The sequence below is a fragment of the Cricetulus griseus genome, chromosome 3, assembly GCF_003668045.3.
Source record: "Cricetulus griseus strain 17A/GY chromosome 3, alternate assembly CriGri-PICRH-1.0, whole genome shotgun sequence".
Taxonomy (NCBI): domain Eukaryota; kingdom Metazoa; phylum Chordata; class Mammalia; order Rodentia; family Cricetidae; genus Cricetulus; species Cricetulus griseus.
The window spans coordinates 217,151,692-217,178,952 of NC_048596.1; the positions used below are offsets into that span (position 1 = coordinate 217,151,692).

The 27,261-nt window shown below is 36.3% G+C and overlaps 1 protein-coding gene across 1 annotated transcript in view; it reads right to left on the bottom strand.

The window, feature by feature from the left end:
* The window catches only part of Malrd1 (MAM and LDL receptor class A domain containing 1), a 608,177-nt gene that overhangs the window by 340,991 nt on the left and 239,925 nt on the right, over positions 1-27,261 (bottom strand). The window contains exons 21-23 of the mRNA XM_035442808.1: positions 19,587-19,743; positions 12,959-13,069; positions 10,710-10,923 (exon numbers count right to left, since the gene is read on the bottom strand). Of these exons, the coding sequence (XP_035298699.1) occupies positions 10,710-10,923; positions 12,959-13,069; positions 19,587-19,743 (482 nt within the window). The remainder of the gene's footprint in view (positions 1-10,709; positions 10,924-12,958; positions 13,070-19,586; positions 19,744-27,261) is intronic.

The following is a 27,261-nucleotide window of genomic DNA, read 5'->3' on the forward strand; positions in this document are numbered from 1 at the left end:
ACATAAATTTCTCTTCTCTATTGACTGTCTGAATGCAAAATTTGGACAATACTACTCTAATGCATTACACAAAATAGTGCATAAGGAAGAGCAGGTATCAGTGCCGATAATTCTGAATAGACAGTGAAAGGTTTCTAAGCTGCAAGCCACTCACCAGCAGCCTTCAATAATGACTTCCTAAGGCTTAGGGTAGCTGATCCTTCACAGGAAACCTAGCTTATTAACATCATGATACCTGACCTACTTTCTAACATAATCTCCCAAAGAACGTAAAAAATTCCAAGTTCATGATTAATAAAGTTTCTGAAAACACGCCAGTGTTTTTAGGGTGATATATTACCTTTATACAAGCCAATGTTGGGATTAGTGTTTCAACATGACTTAATTGTTTCCCTTTCTTCTCTCCAGACATAATTTGCACTTAACTGTAACTGCCCCCCTTCTTGGCATGTGGATACCAATGCATCCCCTTCCTTTACTACACAAGCACCTCCAAAATCATTCATGCCATATCTTCTTTTCTTTGACTACCAAGGCCAGGTATATTGGAGTCATCAGTGTATAGCATGCAAATAAAGGCAAAAGAAGCTTGGTACTAGTATGTCAGGTATGTTAATTACACATTATTTGCTTAGTCTTTTACATGAATTTTGACTGAGTGAAACATCAGGTTTCTAACATTTGGTGTTTTGGTTTAGTTTTTTGATTTTGTAACATGCAAAAAGATACATATTGAGTAAGAATCAAATTTAAGGCACTGAATTTAGATCATACTGGACTATAAATATGCTTTAAGAGTCTCTCTTATGATGTTGGACTGCTCCAAGTCATCCATTCAATTTCTAGGGCACAAAGCTAATATTCTATAGTGCAGCACACTGCACTACTAAGTTAAGGTGGCTCATATATAAGACATATTAAGTATACTTTGCTTAATTATATTTTCAATTTACAGTGATTTGTGGGGGCACAGGTCCAGTATACATTTAGGAGTATCTTACAAGTATCAAGATTTTCAGTACCCAGTCTAGTGCACAAAGAAATTCACAGGGGGCACTCAGGAGTGTCATATTCAATTTTGCCACAAATGACACAAATTTCAATGCAGTGTTTCAGATGGAGCATGGACCTGGATGTAAGAAAGGAGTTATGCAGAAATGGATATAATCTACTCTGATTAACAATAAATATAAAAGGGGGCTAGAAAGATGACTCAAGCTGAGAGAACTGGCTACTCTTCCAGAGAACATGGGTTCAATTCCCAGAACTGCATAGTAGCTCTCAATCATCTGTAACTCCAGATCCAGGAAATGAGATCTGACATCTTGGTGGGCACCAGATATACAGGTGGTACACAGACACACTTACAGGCAAAATACTATACAGAAAAAATTTAAAAAGTAGACGTATCATTGAACTCAATCTCCTACTCCCCAACCCCCAGTTGATGCTCTCACTAGAAAATTAGAGAATTCTAATTCATGAATGAGAGTCAAGATAAAAACTACCCAACAGACCAATAAATTCATAAATGATAACTATCTGGTGAAATTGTCCTTGTGCTGCAATACTTGAAACAATATGTAATAATATGAATAATGCTTGGCCATCAAATTAAACATAGTTAGGCAAAATATTTAAACATATGTACTTTTCTTTACACTACAAATTATCACCCTATTCAAAAATAAATGAAAAACTATGACTATTATAATGATTTACATTGAGGTTAAAGTCTTTTCTAGTAAAATCATCCTTTGCTAGAAAAAAATGTAACAGCATATTTGGGTAAAAAATATTCACTCTACCCAATGATTTTGGGGGTATCAAGCCCTAACGTGTGGTCTTGTCTGCCTATGTGACAACTTATGTGAGGTGTGAGGGAGAGGGTACCTCTCTCTCTCTCTCTCTCTCTCTCTCTCTCTCTCCTCTCTCCATCATGGTCACTTAAGTGTTTGGACAGAGCCGGTGGCAGTGAGGCAGCCTGTGATTGGTGCTTTTCACCCTTGGGCAGAATGTCTGGATGAAAGCACCTGGGCCAGTGGCAGCATCTAATTTGTTCTGCATCATTATTTATCCATATCCTATACTTAAATAAATTCTTAAGACCTTAATAAATACACAGGAAGGCAGTGTGATAATTCAGCTGGTAATGATGCTTGCTACCAATCTTGGCGACCTGTGTGAGTTTGATTCATTGCACCTGAAAGGTGAAACAAAAGAACAAACTCCATCAAGCTGCCCTCAAACTTCCATGTGTACTTTGCAACATACATGTGTGCACTCATATATGCTTTGCACACATAGATGAATACACACAATAATAAATAAATATGTAAAATTATATGATTGCTGACAGGTAACAGTATAAAAATGGCTATTTTAATTATTGTTTTCAAACATACTACATATCACCTCGCTTGAACCAACAATGCTTCCCATTTTAATTTAAACATAATTTCTCAATAAAAACTATCATGAATACCACATTTAGTGCCATGTTCCACTACTCTAAACATTTACATCCTAATTTTCCATATTACAAAAGCACCAGAACTTTAACCTAAATGCATATGTGGCAGTGCAATTACTTTTTTGTTTTCTAAATACTGTTATTTTACTCATTTTATTTGTTTGCATTTCTCACTACTAAAACAACCATTCACAATTTAAATTCTGTAAGAATAGAAAACTCATGTCTATATCACAGTGCATTATCTCAAGTAAACAGAACAAACCTGTTACATAATGCAGAAATGTATAAATATTCTCTTTTGAAACATTTATGAAAATAACAAATGAATCCATATTGCTAATAAACAAGCACTTAGTGAATTTTGGCTCCCGTTTTCCTATTTATTTTGGCCTGTCTATTTTGTTGTAGGTTATGCCTCAGGGAGCTTCTGCTCCAAAAAAGATCAGAAAGATACGGAGCAGTCCTGAACTCTCTCCATATCTGTCAGTTTTAGGAAAGAATGTTATAATCAATTCCATCAAATTTGATAAGTAGGCCAAAGTTTACTTAGCAAGAAAATACTAAGAGGAAAAAACCTTAAAAAATTAGGAAGATTCTCCATAATTTCTTTTACAGCAAAGATGCAAACACCCTCAATATAATTATTAATGTGTCTAATACAACACTGTGTAAAAAATAATTGTTCATCGTGACCATACGACAACACTTATGTGTTTGTAAGCCACATTCAGCACTCGACAACCATGCAAGACAATTCATCACAACAGACTGAAGAGGAAAATATTTTAATATCAACATATAGAGAAAAAGCATTTGTCAAAGTCCTTCCAAAAACTCTCAGCAAACTAGACATAAATGGAAATGTCCTCATCTTTATAATAAACTGCATCAACAGACAGTATATTTGATGAGGAAAAAACTGTATGTTCTATTACTGACATCAGAAACAAAAACACCCTCATTCCCTTTGAATGTTAGACAGGATGTAATAGGGCAATGAAACTAGAAAAGGAAGCAAAAGCAAAGAAACAAATAAAATTGCCTTTGTGACATATGACAGACTATGTAAAAAAAAAAAACTAAAAAATCACCATCAATAGATTCATGGAATTAATAAGCAATTATAACAAGGTGGTGAGATTCAGATAATATAAGTGAGTTATTTGCTCTTCTAAACATTAACAAGAACCCAATAGAGTTTGAAAATAATAATATAATAAAATACTATTGTGTGAGTGGAGCAAAATGTATACTAGAGTTATAGGAAGAAAACTACAAAAATGTGTGACAGAAACAATAACTAAACACAGAGGGTTAATTTCCATAATCATAGATAAAAGAATACTAAATACTAAAATAACCAGTTTTATCTTTACATTTAATGAAATCCCCAATGAAATGTCTCATGGCTGCTAACAACCTGATAATAAGTTTACACAAAGAAGGAGAAAGGCCCAGTAAAGGAGAACCAGGGTCAGTGACTTCAAGCTTTGTTGTGAAGAATGGTCACCAACTCATCAACACAGCATACTTTAGCTTTAAAAGAAAAAAGAAGCAAATAGCTCAGCCCACACCTCTAGCAGAAACCCCATCCCCCAAGAGGCCAGGGCAACATTGTGAACCCCAGGTAAGACTGCCCACCACTCACTGCCCACCTGCACTCACACAGCATAACTCCAAATGCCCATCCTCTCCTCATCACCACATCCCAGTCCACACCTCTGGTAGCAACCTTGAACCCTATCAGAGAGAGGCAAGGCCAGAATCCTGATCCCTAGAGGACAGACCAGCATCCTGACAGGGATCAAGCCAACTACTGAAAACAGGCAGAAGCCCCCACCCCACCAGAAGCCAGGCCAATATCTGAACTCCTGAGGATCCACAGCCAGATCTGAGGCCACACACATATATAGCCAGAACTTCAGCCCCAAACTTGGGCATCAGCCCCATGCAGAAGAGAGGACATCCAAGCCATCAGTAGTCCAGCTACTAAACTCAGGCTCATATCCTCACTTAACCACAGGCCACTGGATCCAGAAGATCAGAGAGAAAACAGAAACTGAGGAAGAAAACACCAATCCAACAAAGACAAAACCAAAAATTGTTACCTAGACATGAAGTCACTCCAAATCCAGATGCCTGAATGTAAGTATGAGAACATAAACAACCACAGCCAGGGAAATACTACCAGAGCCTAGCCATCCCAACAGCAAGACCTGAATATTCCAAATCAACAGAAGCAACAGGAAACACTCTTAAACCAACTTTATCGTGATTGTAGAAGTTCTTAAAAAGGAAATGGAAAAACTCCCTTAAAATATAGGAAAAGACAACCAAAAAAATTGGAAGGAATCAACAAATCCCTTAATGAATGCCAAGAAAGCTAAGAAAAAACAGTTGAAGGAAACTATTCAAGACATGAATATTGAAATAGAAACAATAAAGAAAACACAAACTGAGAGAATTCAGGAAACGGAAAATCTGGGTAAGTGAATAGGAGCTACAAATGTAAGCACCACCAACACAATTTAAGAGATGGAAGAGAGAATCTGAGACAATGAAAATACAATAGAAGACATAGATTCATTGATCAAAAAATGTTAAATCTAAAAAAAGAAAAAAAAGAAAAAAACTCTAACAAAACATCCAGGAAATCTGGGATACCATGAAAAGACTAAACCTAAGAATAATAGGAATAGAAAGAGAAGAATCCTATCTCAGAAACACAAAATATATGAATTTTTTTAAAATCATAGAAGAAAATACTCCTAACCTAAAGAAGGACATGCCTATGAAGGTATAAGAAGCTTACAGAACACCAAACTGATTGTATTGGAAAAGAAAATCCCTGCATCATGTACGAAAATGTTAAATATGCAGAAGAAAGAAAAACTAGTAAAATCTGAAAGAGAAAAAGACCAAGTAACATATAAAGGTAGACCCATAAGTATTACATCCCACCTCTCAAGTGGGACTCTAAAAGCCAGAGGGCCTGGAGAGATGTCTTGTAGACTCTTGTATGCCAGCCCGATCTAATACCCAGCAAAACTTTAAACCTCCATAGGTGGCAAAAACAAGATATTTCATGATAAAATCAAATTTAAATAATATCTATCCACAAATCCAACTCTATAGACGGAAAACTCCAATCCAAGGAAGACAGCTACACACACATAAACACAGGCAATAGATAATCTCACATCAGCACTCTTGGACATATACCCAAAGGAAGTTGAATCATACCACAAGGACACTTGCTCAATTATGTTCATAGCAGCTTTAATAGTAATAGCTATTAGAACCTAGAAATAACCTAGATTTCATTCAACTGAAAACTGTATTTTTAAAAAAAAATGTGGTACATTTACACAGTGGACTATTGCTCAGCTCTTAAAAACAATAACATCATGAAATTCCAAGGCAAATTATGGAACTAGAAAATATCATCCTGAGTCAGGTATCTCAGACCTAGAAAAATAAACATTGTATGTACATGTAAAGAAAAGGATAACATGCTACAATCCATAGACCCAGATAGGCTGGTTAATAGGAAGGGCCCAAGGGGGACACTCCATTCTCCCTGGAAAGAGGAACTAGAAGAGATTTTGTGGATGGATTGAGGGCGGGTGAGGAATACATGCTAACTCCTATGACTCGGTAAAATATAAATAATTATATTTTATAAAATTGAGAAAAGCAAGCCTTAAGGATGGCTAAGGAATTTTCTGCCAAATCTAACAACTGGAGTTCAATGTTCAGAACCCACGCACATAGTGAAAGGAGAGACCTGAATCCTGTAAGATGTGACAATCCTCTGATTGTTACATATACACCATGACTCATGTGTATGTGCCTAAACACATGCATGCACATACATACAGAAAACCAATAAATAAATAAATACAATAAAATTATTTTATGGGTGAAGGACTTCATTGTAGTTTTTTAAAGATGCACAGCATCATTATTTATTTAGGAAATCTAATTCAAACCACAGTGAGATTCCACTTGAACACAGACATATATTAAATGAAAACAAGTCAATCCACTGCTTCAAGATTTGCTTATAACTCTTCTCACATATGCTTATCTGTGCCACACTATTTACAGACATAACTCCTACTTGTGTATGCATTTGTGTTACTGATGTGTCCTGTGCATCTATGTGACTACACAGAGAAAACATTTTCTATTTAACAGAAGTATGTGGTATATGCCTACAAGAAAATTTTTTTTTTAATTTTTTGGGTATCCTTACAGAATTCATATGTTGCCTTGCATATAACTGACTCATAAACATTGATAAACTTGTTTTACACTCCAATTTTCACAATTTTTCTTGATATTTAAACTGTTATAAAAATTTCTACTAATATTTTCAAATTACCTGAGTATTACCTTAACAAGGCCCATGAGTCTTGTTATGAAAGGTTTTATGACCCTTTGGCTGAAAACATTTTCTAATTTTATTGTGTTTCTGTGGCAAGGACATGGGTTATTAAAGTATCTTTCAAATTCTATCCAGTGGGAATTTTCCTGTCATCTAGTTGAGTCCACCCTATTTCCAAGCACATATTAATATCTTTTTAATGTAACTAAGGTTTTGAAATTAGCTTAATGTTCAAACATACAATTTTCATTATCTTTGTATGCATATTCTCTGCCTGTTAAAAATGAAGCTATTCAGTTGTGTTACTCATTTACTTACAACATGGCAGAATTCAAGTATTTTGATAGTGCCTTCTATACTATTTGTTCTATACCATTAGTAAATTTTCAATTAACATATTAAGAGAAAGTCTAGTGTTTCATGCCTAAAATCCCAGCACTTTTGTGGTGTTTTAGGTATAAGGAACCTGAGTTTGGTGACAGCCTGAACTGCACAGCAAATTTGAAGTAACACTCTCAGCAGTCCTCTGAAATGATTGATGAAATGCAATAAATTATAAGGAACCAAAATTATAGTTATTTTCCTTAGACCCTTTCTAGCAATTGTATTAAATTAAGCATTTGCAGATTTTAGATGTACAAATCAGTGTTGGGGACTATTTCCAACATTTTAGAGATGTTATTCAAATGCTAAAGGAACAAGTGATTTTCATTTTCTAATAGGTTGTGATTTCACAGTTTATATTAATTTACATCAAATTAAAGCAACAGGTAAGTTTGTATTATAATTGTTATTTTCTACTCCAAAACCAGACTTCTTGCATGCCCAAAACTGACTTCATCATTCTTTATGCTATTTTTAGATGGTGCACTTCTAACAAACAATGATGCTTCACGAGTTGTAATTTGTTTTAGCTGTGATATATGTTAATGGTGTACTTAGTATTCTCAATAAAAAGGTAGACTTTTAAGCCCAAAGCCTTAACTGACTGTCAGCCAAAGTTCTGAAGTCAGTTGCTATGGTGATTTTTTTTAAATTGTTTCTTCCTATTCTTCCTGATCTAATTAGAACATCAAAGTTTATAGCATGTGTGGGATAGTAACAGCACTCATAATTCCTTCAGCAGGTTCTAGCTACTCTGTAATTAAAACATAACATTTAAGACCAGTAGACTGGGGACACATTAGAATGTTTATACTGTAAAATAGAAGCAAGCAAAGCTACAGAAAAAGGGATTCTGTAATTAGAATCAGGTCAAATATGTTTACTTTTTGTTGGCCATTTGTACTAAGGAGTTGAAAACAATTTCCCTTTTCCTGTGTGGTCTCTGCAATAAATTTAATTTACATGCTTCTATGTTCTGATATACACAGGACTACTAAAATATCAAGGCATTTAGTAAAGTGATCACCCCAAAACATATTCTGAAAAGCAGGCAAAATATATCTTGCCTATAATCTCAGCACTTAAGAGGTAAAAGAATGAGGATCACAAGTTCTAAGTCAGCCTCAGCTACACAGTAACCCTGAGGACAGTTTGGTTCCATGAAATTGTATTTGAAGAGAGCCAACAAATCTAGTGTAGGTTATCTCAGCTGTTCTGAGTGTAAGAGGGAAGAAGGGAAAGAAGGGAAGAAGAGAGGGAAATACAGGTGATGAAAAGGGGAGAAGAAATGAGAAGAGAGAAGTGAAAACCTTTAGAAAGGATTCCCCGCCTCCATGGATGTTTCATATAAAAGAATATTCAAGAGAGAAAGTTTCAACATGTGTATAGCATATTATTGAATTTCATAAGTAGCAAAATCCTAAAATATTAATATTAATATTATAGCATGTATTCAATTAGGAACAGTTTATTCAGTAGTAAATTGATTTTTTGAATACTGAAAATACATAAAATTATATCTTTTAAAATGACAAAGGCTATATTACAAGTCATTTTCAAAAACATATCTGCACTATTTAAATAATTATTTGATTAATTAGCATGTTATTCATGCTAATTAAAGAAAATGTATCATCATTTGATACAAAATTTAACTGAAATTCAGTATATTCAAGGATAGATATAAATATTAATAGTTACATATTAATAAACACAGCATTTATGGTTACCCAAATGTTTTGTTTGGTTTATACACATATATGTTTCTTTTTACATGTTCAAGTAGCAAATATCTATGTAACATAAACAAAAATTCTACACCAATAATTAGAGGGAGAGAGAGAGAGAGAGGGAGAGAGAGAGAAATGTATGAGCATAGTGTATGTACATGTTCATGTGGGTGTGTACACATGTGCAGAAGTGTGCCTGAGTACATGAGTGGAGAGGCTGGAAGTCAATGCTAGGCATCTTCCTCAATCACTCTTTACCACATTTTTTCAATAGAGGGTTTCTCATCTCATCGAGCCCGGTGCTCACTATCAGGTTAGGCTGGCTGAGCAATGAGCTCCAAGGGTCCACTTGCCTCCACCATCTAGTACTGGTTACTGGACCTGTGCTATTTTCCAGTTATTTTACATGTATGCTGGGGATCCAAACTCAGGTCCTCATGTTTGCATGGCATACACTTGATAAACCAGGCAATCTCCCAGCTCAATAGCTTCTCCAAAAGAATCAGTTTTTAATATTCTTGGTTGGTAACTTTAGCAGAGAGACAATGGATCATAAATCAAAGTACTCAGGTGTTTAGTGATCGATCCGCAGTCAGCAAGGCCAAGGTTTTCTTTATTCAGATATACCAGCCAAGCACAAGCCAAAGGCAGCCAGGCCAGAGAGAGGAGAAGGGAGCAGGGAAAAGAGGATCTCCATTGTGCGAGGTCCCTTAAGAACCCTTCCCGGGTCACCTTAGACTTCCCCTCACCACGCCCTTACGGGCGTGTCCCAGCACACCTGTCCGGGCTACTAGGAGGCGGGACTACAGTGTCTCCCTACACTCAGGTACCAGTACCAACTTAGTATCAGTTGTATTAATTTTGATGAAACATAAACTAGTCTCGTAGGTAGCTTCACCTATAATAAGCACTAGTAATATTTGTTTCATTGTCCTTTAAGGGTTTCAATAAAGATCAAGTAGAAATGAATAAATAAAGGATTTAAACATTAAAAGTTTTATGCAAGTATCAGTTCTCATACTAACGTTGCTATTGAAAGTACCTTTAGTTTCAAGAAGTAAACAATACCTAAGTATTGCCTTCCAGCTCAGAACTGATAACAGTAGAATGACCCATCAACCTTCATTTTGACGATCGTACTCACCTCATTTACAGTGAAATGAAGCAAACTTTTTGTGCCACACGATGTTGCAGGATTACCTGAATGAGTACATGCAGCCCATTTAGCTAAGGGCTTTTTAATAGGTACTGTCTAGTATGAGTTGAACCCAAACAACAGCTCTACAGAGTTAATCTGCATCTATTAGGATAGAACACTTTGTTATTTTAATACATTTTCAGATTTTAAGAGCATTGTTTTGCTTTTTATAAACATATCATCCATGATTAGCCATGTAAATAAATGTCAGCCTTTTAAAATTAAAGTGGACATGCTTATCAATCCACATAAATTGACTTTGATGGGCGCTTAGCTTGTTTTCCAACCAAACTGTTTCATATGGTAAATAACTATTTCCCTACCTAATTTCCAATTTAACTCCAATTACCTTATATCTTCATGCAAAAAATAATCCATTCATCAGTTTCCCATAAGTTGTGTTCAAAACTTATGGGAAGGGGAAAGGAGACCACTTATATAGTTAAAACACTATGACTGATTTGCACTGAGGTTTACTTTATGTTTCAATCATGAACAGCAGGTAAGGCCCTGAAAAACACTTTCACTTACCACAGATGAACATGGACTCATCTGAATTATCTGCACAGTCATTCACAAAGTCACACAGCTTGTCCTTTAAAATGCAGTGCTTGTTTGCACACATGAACTCATCGGCAGTGCACTTTCTGTTTGTGTTAAGCAATGGGGCACAGTCTTGAAAGGAAATGTCATCTACTGCCACATCTCCTATGTAGCTGATACCACGTTTTGCCCTAAAGACAATCTAAAGAGATAAATGAATAAGAAAATCCAATTACCATCATGTTGTAAAGAAGTCCAGAACACAAACATCCAGATTGACTTTCATAACAAATACCCCAAATGAAAGTGACCTCCATAATGATAATGGCTCAAAAAGACTGAGCATCATTAGAGTCTGTACTATACTCAGTGCCTGAGAATATGAGAGAAGCAATACTACTGCCCAATACACGTATAGTTAGCATATAGTCTGTAGACTCCAGATAGGAGCCATGTACCCACTTCTGCTCCCTGTGCTGGCTCTCAAATCCTAAACAAGACTATTTTCTTCTTAGATACACAGATATACACACAGACACACAGACACACACACACACACACACACACACACACACACACACACACACAGATGAGGTGTGTGCATGAGAGTGTGTGTGCATGATTGCCATGGTTATTAAAATAAAACATTGGTTTAAAATGGGGTTCTCTCAGTGTGTAGGTCATGAGTTACATACTTTGATCTTTCTAAGTCTAAAGAGAAAGTAAACATGAGAATGAAGAATCATGAACAATATGTTTGCTCATGACTGTATCTTCTCAATGTATGTAGCACAGTGGATGCTCAATGCATTGTTACTGATGTAATGGGTAAATCATAAGGAAAAGCAAACGTTTACATGCTATCCATACTTCTAAGATTCAATCAATATGAACAGAATTTTTAGCCAAATTTTGATATATGACATTTGAGTCTTAGAAAAAACTAAATTCATAAGTGTTTGACATGCTTAAATTGCACTTAAAATTATTTTGAACATAATTTCTCCATATCAACATTCTATACATAGAACTGGTAAAGAATTTGCTTCCTAGTATGAAAATCTATGTCTGATAGGAGCATCCCCATTTAAATATTCTCACTGAGATATTTTGTCTCCATTGAATGTCCATATAAGTTGAGAATCTATCTTCCTTCTAATGATGTCTTATAACATGGGAAACCATTAATTTATTCTCAGTCCTTTATTTCGTAAGTTGAACTTCCTGCCCATATACTAAACTAAGTCCATATGCTTAATAAGAAAACTAGAGAGTAAAATAGAGGGCAAGAAATATATGGCATTTATTCCACATGACATTCCAGGAAACTGGGCACAGTGAAGTATCAAGCCCTTATACATATAGATCAGGTAGAGCTGCCATTGTTGAAAGAGGCTGGCATATCACAAGAAGGATCATAGAGGTATCTGCTATCTATTCACAACAACAAAGCCTACTTGTGCTATACAAACAAGAGAGTAAAGGCAATATTTAATAATGATCTTATCATTTGAGTATTTTCAAATTCACAGACCTCAACTCCACATAAGACAAAGAAGCAAACATTCTCCTACATGAGGAGAATGAGGCTGCTGCTCCATTTATCTTAATAGCCAAGATTCCCAAACAAACTACAGATATCCCGATTCTTGATAAGCTCCCCCATGAAAACAAATACCAAGTATCATCACATTGTGATATCCATTTTAACACTGTAGTATTTGTACTACCTGAAATTTTCTTTAGTTGTTGGATATGTATTATTTTATATATAATAAAATCTAAAGACATATACACCATCATATGCTAATGTTCTTCTGACATATTTAATTACACAAATCTATTCAGTACAAGAAGGTTCAACCATTAAATGAAGTTTCAAAGATGGCTTTTGCAGTTACCTTTACAAAACCTGTATTATAATCTCTGACAGTCAAATCTCAGAATTGGGGGAGGTGTTCTTTCGATGTGAGAAGCTTGCTGAGAATATAAGACTATTATCACTCAAATTAAGTGTATCTAGAAGTGTAACTGTCTAATTGGGAAAAAATTATGGCTTTCTAAAATAGTAAATTTTTTATGGAAAATGCCATATGGGGTGTTAAATGTTCTGCATTCACACAGCACATTGAGTTGGGAATGGGAAGAGATGAGGATAATGAGAGAAAGAAAGAAATTAGTATTCAAGACAAAAATTAACAAAACTCCATCTCCACAAAATCCCTTGGGTTACAAACCTCTGCATATGAGTGGATGCCTAAGAATACTTCCACTTTCTTCCACTGTGGGCCTTGCTGGCCACTCTGAGCCCACACTTTGGAGGTAGCATTGCCCTTTTTGATGAGTACCTGCAGAGATAAATTAAGTAATAGGTTTTTAAATATTTACTTTTTAAACACATGGAATTTTTAGGTTTTTAATACCTATGTGTAGTCCCTAGGAGAAAAATACAAGACATTTTTCATTAGATATCTTTGTGTTCTTTTATGATCACAAAGCACCATGTGCCATAGGGTATCTCAAAAGCTCTGTATGATGCTGTGATAAAGATATGCATAACTATATGTCAGTCAAGGCCTAACATATCCAGGCACCATTTCATTAAGAATTCAACTCTACTGGCTTTATGAAAAGTGTGGTAGCAGCAGCAGCTGATATTTTATATATTAAGCAATTTACAAATGATTGAAAGGGAAAGTATTAAATTACTTGGTAGGACATTCTTTTGAGAATGGCTTCTTCAGCCAATTCATTTTAGCAGACATTTATGTCATAATATGAGCCCATCACAGCAGCATAGGTGAGTGATAGTGCAAATACTAGCCACACTGTATGCTCCCTGCTCGAGGGTCTTGAAATAAACAAAGGTCTATTGTACTTGATATAGTTTGTACTTTAGTGTCTCTTAAAGGTCTGTATGAAATGGGTTGGTTCATAAATGGTTTCACTTGGAAGGAGTGAAATCTTTGAGGGTAATCCTAGTAGTGCCTTTTAGGTCACTGAGTTTGTGGCCTTAATGAAGATCATAGGACTCAGTACCATTTTCTCTCTTTCTCTTTTCTGTGGATTTGCTCCACAGTGAATTCTTTCCATGGCATGTTGCCTTACCACAAGCCCCCAAAGCACTGAAGCTAGTCAAGGAGACTACAGACTTCAAAGACAACACCAAATAAACCTTTCCTCTTTATAGGTGAACTGAAGTCTTTATTACAGGGCTAGCATAGTACTGTACTCACTGTGATTGAATCCTTAGATTACTTTTATTAGGAAGTTGTAATCCTTGTGAGTCTTCACTTAGAATGATGCAAAATAAGCCTCCAAAAGTATAACTTAACATATATGCTACTGAACATCTGTGATTCTAGTACTTAGGAGACTAAGGCAGGCAGATCACAAAGGCAAAGCAAACCCAAACTATGGGAAATGTTTGAGGCTACCATGGACAAAACAGTGTGAGGATTCATCTAAAAACAAAAGTGAACACACACACACACACACACACACACACACACACAAGACAGCACACACACACACACACAATGAGAGGGAGTAAGAGAGAGGAAGAAAGAAAGAAAGAAAGAAAGAAAGAAAGAAAGAAAGAAAGAAAGAAAGAAAGATTATTAGGAACAGTGGTGATACAATTCTTCTGTTAAAATCACTAAGATGCTTCATTTTATAACATTATTTTTGGGGTTGGTTGGAGACAGGGTTTCTCTGTAGCTTTGGAGGCTGTCCTGGAACTCACTCTGTAGACCAGGATGGCCTTGAAGTCACAGAGATCTGCCTGCCCTTGCCTCCCCAGTGCTGGGATTAAAGACATGCAACACCACTGTCAAACATAGCATTATGTGTGTAATTTTTACAACACAACAAATATTTCAATCGATAAATTTTAGAAATTTTAGAAATCTATAAAATTTTAGAAAACTTTTAGAAAAGAAACAGGCTCATGAGATAATTAAAAGAAAAAAGTGCTTGATCCACAGATGACAACCACATTTCAATTGCTACTGTCCAGAGCAGAAAGAGATAGAAAAGGCCTGAAAGTTGTCCTCTGATGTCCACATACATGTACTTGCACTCACATACCATACACACAAAAAATAATAATAGATAAAAGACATAATTTAAATCTACATTTAAGGGTTTTGTTCTTTCTAAATAAATTCACATAAATTTAATTTACACAAGTAGAGTTATCACAGTAAATTATTGCCAGAAAATAAATAGTATCAAATTCTTGGTCTGTGAATATTTATCTAATTCAGAATGTTAAAAGAATGCTCAGGATGATCTTTGTATGATTGCTACATATATAGAAGGATTACCAACTATGGAAAAATCTCTAAGTGATATACTAATAACAAAATATTTAATGTCATTTTGTATAATCATGAACAAATATAAAGAGCATAGGCAGTAGTGCTTAACTATTTGGTAATTGGTTACTTATTAATTACTACTATGGAATATACTGAGTTGATCATGTTTAAGATACTAATGAAAACACTAAGTAAATTATAGTGAATATTGTAATGACGTGTGTGTTTGTATGTGTGTGCATACATGTGCATACACACTCCTATCTTTCATGTCCACCTTTGTTTTGGGATTTTTGTTTTGTTTTGTTTTTGATACAAGGTCTCTCACTGAACCCAAAGTTCATGGATTTAACTAAATTGGCTGGCAAAGTCCAAAGCTGGTGCTATAGGAGAGTTGCTGAATATGGGTGTTCTATACGTCTTCTAGGGATCTGAGGTCAATTCCTTCTGCCTCCATGACATAAATTTTGTCCACTGGGAATTGACACAACCCCCCCAAACAGTGTTAATACCAATGTCAAACAAGTGTAAATCATAACTTCCTAAGATTGTTTAGGAAGTTTTAGGTTATTAAACAAATGCATTACTAAATATATGCACACAAATACACTTTCTTTTTAAAAATTTATTTAACTTAGAAAAAAATCTTATTTTACATATCAATCCCAGTTCCCTCTACCTCTCATCCTCCCATGCTCCTCACTGACTCCCCAATTCCACCCCCATCCACTCCCTAGGGAGAGTGAGGCTTTCCATGGATGATCATCAAAGTCTGTCATATCATTTGGGGGAGTTCAAACTTGTGCAGCCACTTTGGAAGTCAGTATGATGATTTCTCAAGAAAATGGGAATCAGTTTGCATCAAGATCCAGCAACTCCACTCTCAGGCATATAACCAAGGGATGCAGATTTGTACAACAAGAACATCTGTTCAACTATGTTCATAGCGGCATTGTTTGTAATACACGAATACACTTTCAAATAATGTTGACTAGAAGACTAATCTGCCATAAGACAAGGTGAGCCTTACAAAGATAATCTTGTAATTTTTCTATTATAAAAAAACCTAGATACCCTTTAACTGAAGAATGGATAGAGAAAATGTGGTACTTTTACACAATGGAGTACTATTCAGTGGAAAAAAACAGTGAAATCTTGAAATTCACAGGCAAATGGATGGAACTAGAAGAAACCATTCTGTGCAAGGTAACCCAGTCATAAAAAGACAAAGAGGGTATGTACTCATTCACATATGGATTTTAGACATAGAGCAAAGGATTACCAGTCTACAATCCACACTGCCAGAGAAGCTAGGAAACAAGGAGGACTCTAAGAGAGACATACTTGGTCCCTGTCAAAGGGGAAAGGACATGATCTTCTGAGCAAATTGGAAACATGAGGGGGGTGGAGAGGGAACTAGAAGAATGAGAAAGGGAAAAGAGGAGGGGGTGATGAGGGAGCAGGAAGTTTGAGTTGGGGGAAGAATAGAGGAGAGCAAGATAAGAGATACCATAATACAGGGAGCCATTATAGGTTTAAAGAGAAATTAGGTGCTAAGGAAATGTATGTAGATCTACAATGATGACACCATGTTACATTAAATCTTTCTGCCAAAAGCCACCGAGCTCCACTGTCACGTTTGGACTTTACGCCAGCCTCCTGCCTGAGTTAGGGCCCAAATTAATACACAGAAACTTGTATGAGGCTCAAATGCTGCTTGGCAATGACTAGGATTCTCATCTGTTAGGTCAGTCTTAATTTTGATAAATCTATATATTTTATAAGACTTATCTTATCGGACACCTTCCATTGGTATCCCTCCTTGCTGGTGGATCACATTGTGCCACAGGAGGAAGAGCAGAGGGGAAAAGGGGCCACTTCTTGTTTCTCCTTGCTTAAATATGAGTCTCCTTGCTATGTCACTTCCTGCCTGGATCACCACTTCTCTACTACATTTCCCAGAATCCTCTTTGACTCCTAGTCCCATCTAACTTGCTGCCTCATTGGCCAAACATAACTTTATTCAACAATCAATAAGATAAATATACACAGAAGTACTTCCCCCATCAACACCAACTAACAAACTAATCAACAGAGAAGAGGCTACCTTAAATGCCCTCCCCTGATAATGAGATTGATGACTGACTTATATGCCATCCTATAGCTTTGATCCAGTAGCTGGTGAAAGTGGAAGAAGATACCTACAGCTAAACACTGAAATGAACTGGAATCCAGTTGCAGAGAAGGAGGAGTGATGAGCAAAGTGGTCAAGACCAGGCTAGTGAAACCCACAGAAACAGCTGACCTGAACAAGGGGGAACTCTTGGTTCCCAGACTGATAGCTGGGAAACCAGCATGGGACTGATCCAGACCCCATGAACATGGTTCTCAGTGAAGAGACCTCAGAAATCTATGGGGCCTTTACTAGTAGATCAGTACTTATCCCTAGCATAGGAATAGACTTTGGGAGCCCATTCCACATACAGGGATACCCCCTGATCCTAGACACATGTAGGTGGGCCTAGGCCCTATCCCAAAGAGATGACAGACTCTGAAGATCCGCTATGGAAGGACTCACCCTCCCTGGGGAGCAGAAAGGGTATTTGTTGGGGGGGAGGTAGGGGGAGAGGAGGCAGAGGGAACTGGGGTTGATATGTAAAATAATCTTGTTTCTAATTTAAATAAAAATGGAGAGAGGAAAAAACCTAAGAAGATAAGTTATAAAGCAAGATATGTTTCTACAACTTTAAGAAAGAAGTTTAATATTTTCCAGACAAATTCTAGAAAAAAAGTCCTAAAATATGAGGTGAACAACTCAAAACAAATATAAAATAAAACCTACTCCTTTCTCTTGTGGAAAAAAAAAGGCAAGTAGCCTAGCTTCATCTTATTTTAAGTACAATGAACATGGGCTCCTTAGCAAGACAAATTTAACAGTATTGAAAAGGATAGTCTTCATCCACATATTGCTTCTAGCAGGACTGTTTTAAAACTATTCATTGTCATCAAGTCAGATATTTAAGAGTTAATGTTAGGACATGGCTACCTGCAAAATAATGACTAGGCAAAGACTAGAAAATAAAATTGATTCAGATTGAAATTTTTTAATACATTGACTATCAAGACAAAAATACTCATTATTATAGCGTAGACAAAAGAAACATAGTCAATAACCAGAAACTGATGACATGTAATCATATATAAAATGATGTAAAATGAAACATAACAAAAGATACACATGGAAACTTCCTGAAGTAGGAAGTTTAAACATTCCATTTTAAAATGTCTTCAACCTGAAGACATTTTAAAAGTTACTTGACTGCAGTCTTTTAAAATACTGAGGTCCTAGAGGTATACAGAAGAGTAAGGAAATATTCATATGAATGGTACAAGAGAAATGATGGCTATTGTGTGGCGGTATTAAGACCTATTGTTGATGAAGAGATGGGAAACAGGGAGGAATGAAGTGCCTTTTTTGGGGGGGGTTGGTACAAGGATGTAGGGTAGACATGGAAAGACTGGTAATTGAGTGGGGTTGGGATATATGATGTGAAATTCCCAAAGAATTAAAACATGAAAATTAGTGCAAAAGGAAAGATCACTATCATATTTCCTCTAAGTTTCCATATGAACTCCTACTATCATCCCAGAACATATTCTTATGCCTCATTCTGATGGAAGAAGTAATAGATAAATATTAATGGCATATTTGGTCACCTAATAGGAAGTCACACTTCCTGAAAAATCAACTCAGGCATGGATATATAAAATTTGGTCTTAACGGGGGATTGAAAATTCAGAGTACATGGGTAATCCTGACTCCATAGGTTTGTCATTATAAGTGAAAGTCACATTACCAACCTATATACAGCTTCCAAGTCTGCCTCAGTAAGCACTGTGCTAACAATTTTGTCATGTCACATGGATAGCTGATAGAATGGACAATGACAACTAAATGATGCATCGTGTCCATTTGCCTTTTGTTGATGCTTACTATGGACATTACCAAGTAATAATAAAAAGCAATACTTAAAAAATACTTGTTGCAAAAGATATAGTGTGCAATAAACCAAAATGGAATTGCTAATTGATGGACATAATGAAATTGTAACTGAAATTTGTGAAATGTTTATTAAGCTCAGCAACTTAAGTATTTTTCCATAAAACACAAGTTGAAAAACCTATTGGAAAGTGGAGCATTACTACAATCTCACACAGGATACCAGATTATAGTATTGCCAAACCACACATAACAGGTCCACTTGATTATCCTATACTCTCAATGTTGATGCTGAAATCAACATGTCATGCCCCAGTATAAAATAACATCTCACAAGAACCTCAACCTCAGGACAGAAAATAATCATACATTGCAGAAAAAATGAAACCACTTTCCAGCCCCAAAGTTCAGCTCTGGAATAGCTTTTTCTATAGCATATTATTGTGATGCTAATGAAGTTTCCACCTGTTTTAATAACACTACAAATTATGATGTATGCATTTTATAAAGAAATGTCCAACATCAATATTGACTATACAGTACCTGGAGAGAACCTACTGTGGCACCGTTCATATATGTCCAGAACACCAAGGTACACCTCGGTCCCATGAGTGAGATGACGGGAGTGAGAATATCAGCCAGGTCACCAAACTTCCCATTTGAACTATCAGCATACAGGTACCAACCATCTGTGGCATTTCTAGGAAAAATGTTCATCATATACAGAAAGACAAAAGTCATAAAACATAACATAACTTGACAATGTCCATATTTTATAGTTACACAATTATTTCCTGTTAGTATATTGCTTTATGACAGAGTTAAGTTTTGCAACCTTCACCTATAATAGTACTGTGTTCTGAATTCATGTGCCATGTAATATCCATTGACACATGAGTATAAATTATTGCAAACATCAAACTGATCAACTCTGTAAGAGTATGATTGGTTTTGTTTTTATATAATGATTGTCGTGATTTAAGAAAAGCAGCTCGCTGGGGAAAGATTCCATGTAGCAGGGTTCAAGCAGATGGTTTTTTTTATTCGGGAAAGGGTCATAAAAAGGGGAAAAGGATGGGGGCGACCAGCCTCCAGAGACAGGAGTAGCAGGAGAGAGAAAAGAGGTGGAGAAAGAGAAGGGGACAGAGGGAGGGAGGGAGAGGGAGCAACAGTCAGAGAGAGGGAGAGAAAGAAAGGGAAGAGGATGGAAGGTGGGCAGGGCCCTTTTAAAGGGGTACATAGTGAATATGCACAGGTGTTGCTCTCAGTGGCTGCATCTGAGGGCATATCCTGTTAGAATCCCAAGGACAGACGAGTACAGATGCCTGAATACTAACAATGATATAAAAATATCTTGATGTACTTGTAGAAATTATCTTCAATTGGGGAAGATGTGGCCTTGAATCCCTGAAGACAATTAAAGGAGAATAAAGGCAAATACACAAACACACAGACCATGGATAACAACAATAAAAATGGCCAGGAGCATAACTCATAGGTCTGAAAGGTTTCAGTGCAAACTTATTCCATCTTTATTAATTTAGTTAAGTTTCTTGTCAACGTATCCAATAACCTTATTGCTAATTTAAAAATGAATTTTTTTCTTTCCCATAACCAGGTTCAAAATAAATGGTAGAAATAATTAAATAATAATGTTATTTTCCCATAAAGGCAAAATTTATGCTCCTATCTTTAAAAATTCCATAAAGAGAAATAAAAACACAAAAGACAGACTAGGTTATTACACAGCTGTTCGAAGCATTATATAAACAAGTGATTCTTCACATTTTGAAGAGAAGCTCTCCATAAAAAGTGTTTATTTTCTTGCCCCTTCCTACTTTACCTATAGTTCTTGATAGCATAAAATTAATCTTACTGCTTAGTAAAACCATTTTCTTTGTGAGTTTTATCATCCTTTGTTTTAGAAACAAAGGTCTAACAGGGAGTAGATGGAAAGGAAGACAGATTTATTCACTCAGTGGCCATGTATTTACTGAGTGCTCTGTCTTGTCAGAAATGCCAGTGGCATCCCAAGGAACCGGAACTAGAATTGCCTGCAAAATACTTGATTTGGTTTAGCATCTGGCCTCACCTTTTACAAGGTACACAACTTTGAACAGGGTGTTTAAGTTGTCTGAACATAGGCTTTGCATTTTATTCAATAGGTAGCTAGCTTTCTTTGTGGTATTAATAAGAACTAGAAATCAGTAAGTGGAATACCTCACCTGACCTTGCCCACTTTAGATAAGTGGTAAATAGCAGCAGTGATTCATGTTTATGTTTCTGTCATAAATTTCTTCTAATGAAGAAAGCAACTTTGTATTCTGTCTTTCAGGGGTGACAGGATTTGTGTCAGACACATTTACTTAAAATTGATGGATTGAAGGTGTGGTCCATGAGGCACCTAAATTTATAAGTAGAGTTTCTGGGAGGTGATGGGATCCTGAGGGCTCTATCCTCATCTGTGGAATAATTCAATTATGGATTCACAGTTTAATGAGCTCGGGGACATGATGAAACATTAATAAGTAAGGACTAGCTGGTCCAGGTGTATAGGACTAAGGGATACATTTTTTGATGGCCTTGAGTCTCTTGCTTCCTGAGTATAGTGGGACAAGCAGCTTTGATCTACCAATACCATGTTTGTGCTCCCTGTTATGCTGCTCCACCTTGACTACCATGGACTTAGAACTTTTAGATTATTCTATGATAAAATGCTATAAAGTTAAACAACCCCAGATAGCTGTTTAAATAAAAGTTCACATATTTAAAATATCATATATAGTCCATTTGTTGATAAACATGGGTAGAAAAGCATAAGGTATTCTTTTCTTGGTTGTTTCATTGCTTCTTTTGCATACCTTAATGTATATAACCACTTTCACCATAGTTGAAACCATTTTTTACCATGAATTACAATATATTCCCTTAAATTGTTTATAACAGATACTTTGTTATAGTGGAGGAAAGCTAACCAATACAGAATTTGTGAGTTAAGGCAGTTAAGAGACAAGACTATTATATGTATTTGTCTGAATTATATCTCAGTTAAAACACATTTCCAGGATTAATCCTTATATGTTTAATACCCCGGTGCACCAGCACTACCAAGAATAGAGTGTAAGGGTATATAAAAGCAATGAAACAACCAAGTAAAAAGTCCTTATGCTTTTCTACCCATGTTTATCAACAAATGAACTATGTGTGACTTATTTAATATGTGAAGTATAATTTAAACAGTTGTCTGGGGTGGTTTAACTTTGTAGCATTTTATCATAGAATAATATAAAAGTTTCTCAAGTCTTTTGTCAAACTTAGTACTACTATTAAGTTATGGCTTGAAATGACCATTCTTCTTTAAGTTATTGTTACTACCGTAAGTCAAATTCTTGAGATTTCTTGCCCAGTATTATGCCTCCTTATTGGTTTACCTACTTTCATTGTTGACTCAGTCCACCTAGTATTCACATATCACCTAAAATAATCATTCATTAAGTTTAAAATGGAATTGTTATCATGTTCAGGAAGCCTTTATTTTTAAAGCCAGATAACTGCTTTCAACTGCGTAGCCTTTTAAATTCATGGTAATGGCTCAATAAAAGACCATATAACTGAATTGCAATGGGGGGGGTAAAATTTTTGAGAACAGTAAAAACATTTGTGAATGTGTATTGAGTAAAAATTAATTTAAACAATCTCACTGTGTTTCTGGCCAGTGTTGCTTCGTGTGATGCCATGGAGGCCTTGGTTCTGAATATACATGTGTCCTTTGCTTATCACAACAATAGAAGGTCTTCCAAAGACATTGCCATAATTCTTTTCAACACACACACACACACACACACACACACACACACACACACACACAGAGAGAGAGAGAGAGACAGAGAGAGAGAGAGAGAGAGAGAGAGATACACACAAGCACCAAGACAGAGACAGAGAGTAGGAGCTATAGCTTTCTTTCTATACTTTATCCACAAAGTCTCATTTTTATCTTATAAAGTAAACATAGTATATTACCCAAGTTTAAAAGATCCAAGGACATTAAAAAAATCCAACTCTTGTATGAACATGCACTAATAAATAAATTTTAAAAAATCCAACTCTTTAATAAAAGTTCAAATTCTCTTAATGCTGAGCTCTTATAAGCTTTAAAAAAAAATAGGACAGAGAAAACATTCCTATTTCAAAATGGAAGAACCAAGGCATTGAAAGGGATAATGACACCAGAATGGAACCAGTACATATCAGGAAGTGAAATAAGCAGCAGGAAGGTAAACTAAGACAGTAATTGTCACAGAAAAGGAAGGTCATTGACATAATAAACCCAACCATGTAGCTTTTTAGTTTTTAGAACCCCTCTGTGGGAGAAATATGGAAGACTTTAGAACTTCATGCTAAGAAATACATTGCATACTGTAATCAAACTTAATTAGCTATTTTAGTATAAGCATGGAAGAAAGGAATACTACCAGGAACATGGATAGTAGACAGAAACAGAAATAGTAGCCTCTGTAGGGCTTCAGAGGCAAACAGAGAATAGACCTTTATTTGGATTTGAGCTAGGAGCTATCCATATGACATTTTGGTAGGAATATGGCTGCAGTCTTCCCTTGTTCTTAGAATTTGAGTGATGTTAAATTTAAAGACAATAAGGTAATATGTTTGAGGAAGGAAATGTGTTTGGGTTACCTTGAGTTTTCAGACAAGGAGAGAATGCAGACAAGTAAGTTGCTATATTCTTTCTTATATAAATTTTATTTAAGTTAGGCACAATCTTATTTTACATATCAATTCTTAAAGAGACTGCTGCCATTCAAGAGAAACCTGATGCTCTCTACTGAGATAACAGGAAAGTGTTCTTCAGCATCAGCACCCAGAATTTGATACATCTGTCGTCTAAGGAGGCCAGTTTACATACATCTCCATCTTGCAGAATTTGGTGAACCATTCATATACTACTGAATTTGAAGGAATAAAAGCTGAAAGACTGATGGTGTATGGAGAGCTTCTGGGGGCAATTACACTCTCTGAAGAGCAACAGAGTAAAGCTACAATGTTAAGTGCCAGGGGAGAACCCCAGCACATTGGAAATGTCAGGTACATGCGACATCCTCAAGGAGGCCATGGAAATGAAATGGAGCTAGCCTCTACCTAAATGGAAATCTGTGTGGTGCTGCAGGTCACAAGCTTGAGGGGTAGGGGCATCCAATACTTTGGGCTTTTTTTTTTTTTTAGAAAACTCTCATTGTACATATCAGTCCCCAAGTACCATCTCCCTCCCATCCTCCCATGTCCCCCCAACCCCTTCCAACCCCCCAACACTCAAGGATAGTGAGGCCTTCCATGGGGGATCATAAAAGTCTGTCAAGTCATTTGGGGGAGGTCCCCTCTTAAGCTCAGCTGATAACATTACTAACCCCATATAAAGGATGTGGAGCTGTAGGATTTAGTGTTTTCCCTGACAGCTCCATTTTGGTGTCATAATTCTTTGCAATGCCTTGGTTTTTCCATTTGAAGTGGGAATGTTTTCTCTGGCCTTTTTTTTTTTTCCGAAGTTTATACAGAATTAGGAGAATTTGAACTTTTAAAGTGTTAGAATTTTTAAATTCCATGGATCTTTTAAACTTGGACACTATACTATACTTACATTAAAAATAAAAATGATCCGGGTGGTGGCAAAGCTCTCAGGAGGCAGAGGCAGGCAATGGCAAATCTCTGCAAGTTTGAGACCAGCCTGGTCTGCAAAGCTGCAGAGAAAGACCCCCGTCTCAAAAAACCAGTGAGAGAGACAGACAGAGAGAGAGAGACTTTGGGGACAAGGGGTGGAAAGCTACAACTAATGTGATCTCTCTCCCTCTCTCTCCCTCTCTCTCTCTCCCTCTCTCTCTCTCCCTCTCTCTCTCCCTCTCTCTCTCTCCCTCTCTCTCTCTCTCTCTCTCTCTCTTTCTGTGTGTGTGTGTGTGTGTGTGTGTGTGTGTGTGTGTGTGTGTGTGTGTTGACAAAGGAAGAATTGTGGTGGTTATTATTATAGTTTATTTTCTACTACTATTATAAAACACAATGACCTAAAGCAACTTGATAGGCAGTTGTTATCACATCTTACAGTTCCATATCACAGCTGAGAGCAGTCATGGCAGAAACTCAAATGGACAGGAACCTTGGGGCAAAAGCTGATGCATAGGCAAGAGAGGAGCGATGCTTATTGGCTTATTCCTCCTGACTTGAACCTATTTTCTTATAGCACCTAGGACCACTGTGAACCCCTCCTGATCCCCATCAATTATCATTCAAGACAATGTACCACAGACTTCCCTGCAAGCTAATCTGGTTAGGGAAAATTTCTCAATTGAGATTCCCTCTTTTCAAAAGCGACTCTGGCTCATGCCAAGTTAACATAAACTAACAAGCAAAGTTAGTTTTAGTCATCAGCTTGACATAATATTGAGGGAGCTTCAATGAGGGGTTGTCTAAATTAGGCTGGCCAGCAATTAAAATGAGAAGCTCTACCTTGAATTGGGCAGTACTATGTCACAGGCTGGGTCCTGTATGACTGCAAAAGCCTCAGTGGTCTGGACACCAACACACAAGAATCCATTCAATCATATTGTCTTCTTTTGATTGTCAAAGCAATGTGACTAGATTTATTGAGTGCCTGATGCCTTGACTTCCCTGAAATGCTGGACTATAACCTGGAACTGTGAGACCAACAGGCCCTTCCTCCCATAAGTTACTCTTGTCATCAACTTACTTATTATCATAGTAACTGGAAAGAAAACAAAGACAGCAGCCAACCTTACACAAGGAAATACTTGATAACCCTCATAATCACAAATCTTCATAAATCCATAAGAAACAGTTAACCAAAAATCTGAGGAATACCATCTTCTCCAAAGAAACATGGCATAAAATAGATGCTTACTGGGCAGACATCCAGATGTCAAACCTGGTAAAATATCTATGAAGATTTCAGTGAAGCACTAATTAAGTTTGCTATGTGTGTGAACCGGGGGGGGGAGTTAAAGCTAGGAAGTGAACTTGTACCCACTTAAAGTCTCTTCTCTGTTACTCATGGAGCATTCATCAAAGTCATTCCAGGCATAGAAGGAAAATAGGAACCTGCTTTCCTGGTGCCCAGGGAGGAATGGTGGTGGAGGGCCACTGGAGAGAGGCCACAGAGCCACCAAGACATCTCTCCCTGAGAAAACACTCACAGAAGAACATGTGTAGGATATTTATATTTCAAAAGGCAGTACTGAATTCTATTGTCAAAAATAGTGAGACTTTATCTTTCAAACTGAAAATGCAAAGTATTATAAGATGAAACTGGAAATTTACTAAACTGTCTTCTTTCAATTTAATCTGTCATTTAATTTCGTTTGAATCAAAGAAATAAAATGTACCATTTTCATTTGGTCAGAAACAAGGATTTCATCTTCCTATTGGTATAATAGTTAGTGGTAACAATTAAAACATTGTTCCTTCTAAAGGGTTACTGAATTACACATTTAGAGGAAAAACATAGAAAAATGTTCAATAGCTCTCTGTTTCAGATGTTGGGAAATTTGCTGTGAAAAGACAGAGGTTTAACTTTTACTCTATGCATGATCTTATTCCAACTAATTTACTTTCCTCTTTCAGGCAAAAATAAATCATAGGCAATATACAAATGAGTGTGCAGTATATGATATGTTCCAATAAACAGTATTTCTAAAACTCAGGCAGTGGGTTAGACAAGGCCTACGGGCTAGTTTTTACTGAATTTCTGGTTCCAGCTCTATTCTATCAACAGATGCTGTGATAATTGCCAGTGCTTGTAACAGAGACACAAAACAGGGCATATACAAATGCCTTATGGATGTTTCAGAAAGCAGATTCTGAAACTGAGAACATGAAAATAAATAAAGAAATTCCTAGAAGACAGTGAAGTGCAGAGATGAGTTTGTCGCTGCCTGAAGCCTTGGCTGACCACCAAATGGAGCACTAAACAACACTGGAAAGCAATATAAACATTGCAGGGATGTTAGCAGCTTCACACTGTGGAGGGGATTAAGTTTATTCTTTAAATCCAGTAATGTTAAACCCCTAAAGAGCAACAGTACATCTTAGATGCACATGAGGTTTACATAACCTATTCCTGACAATATTTGCTTTTTAATCAAAAGCCACTAAACATGCAATAATATATAAAATGTGATGATTATGGGCTGAAAGAAAG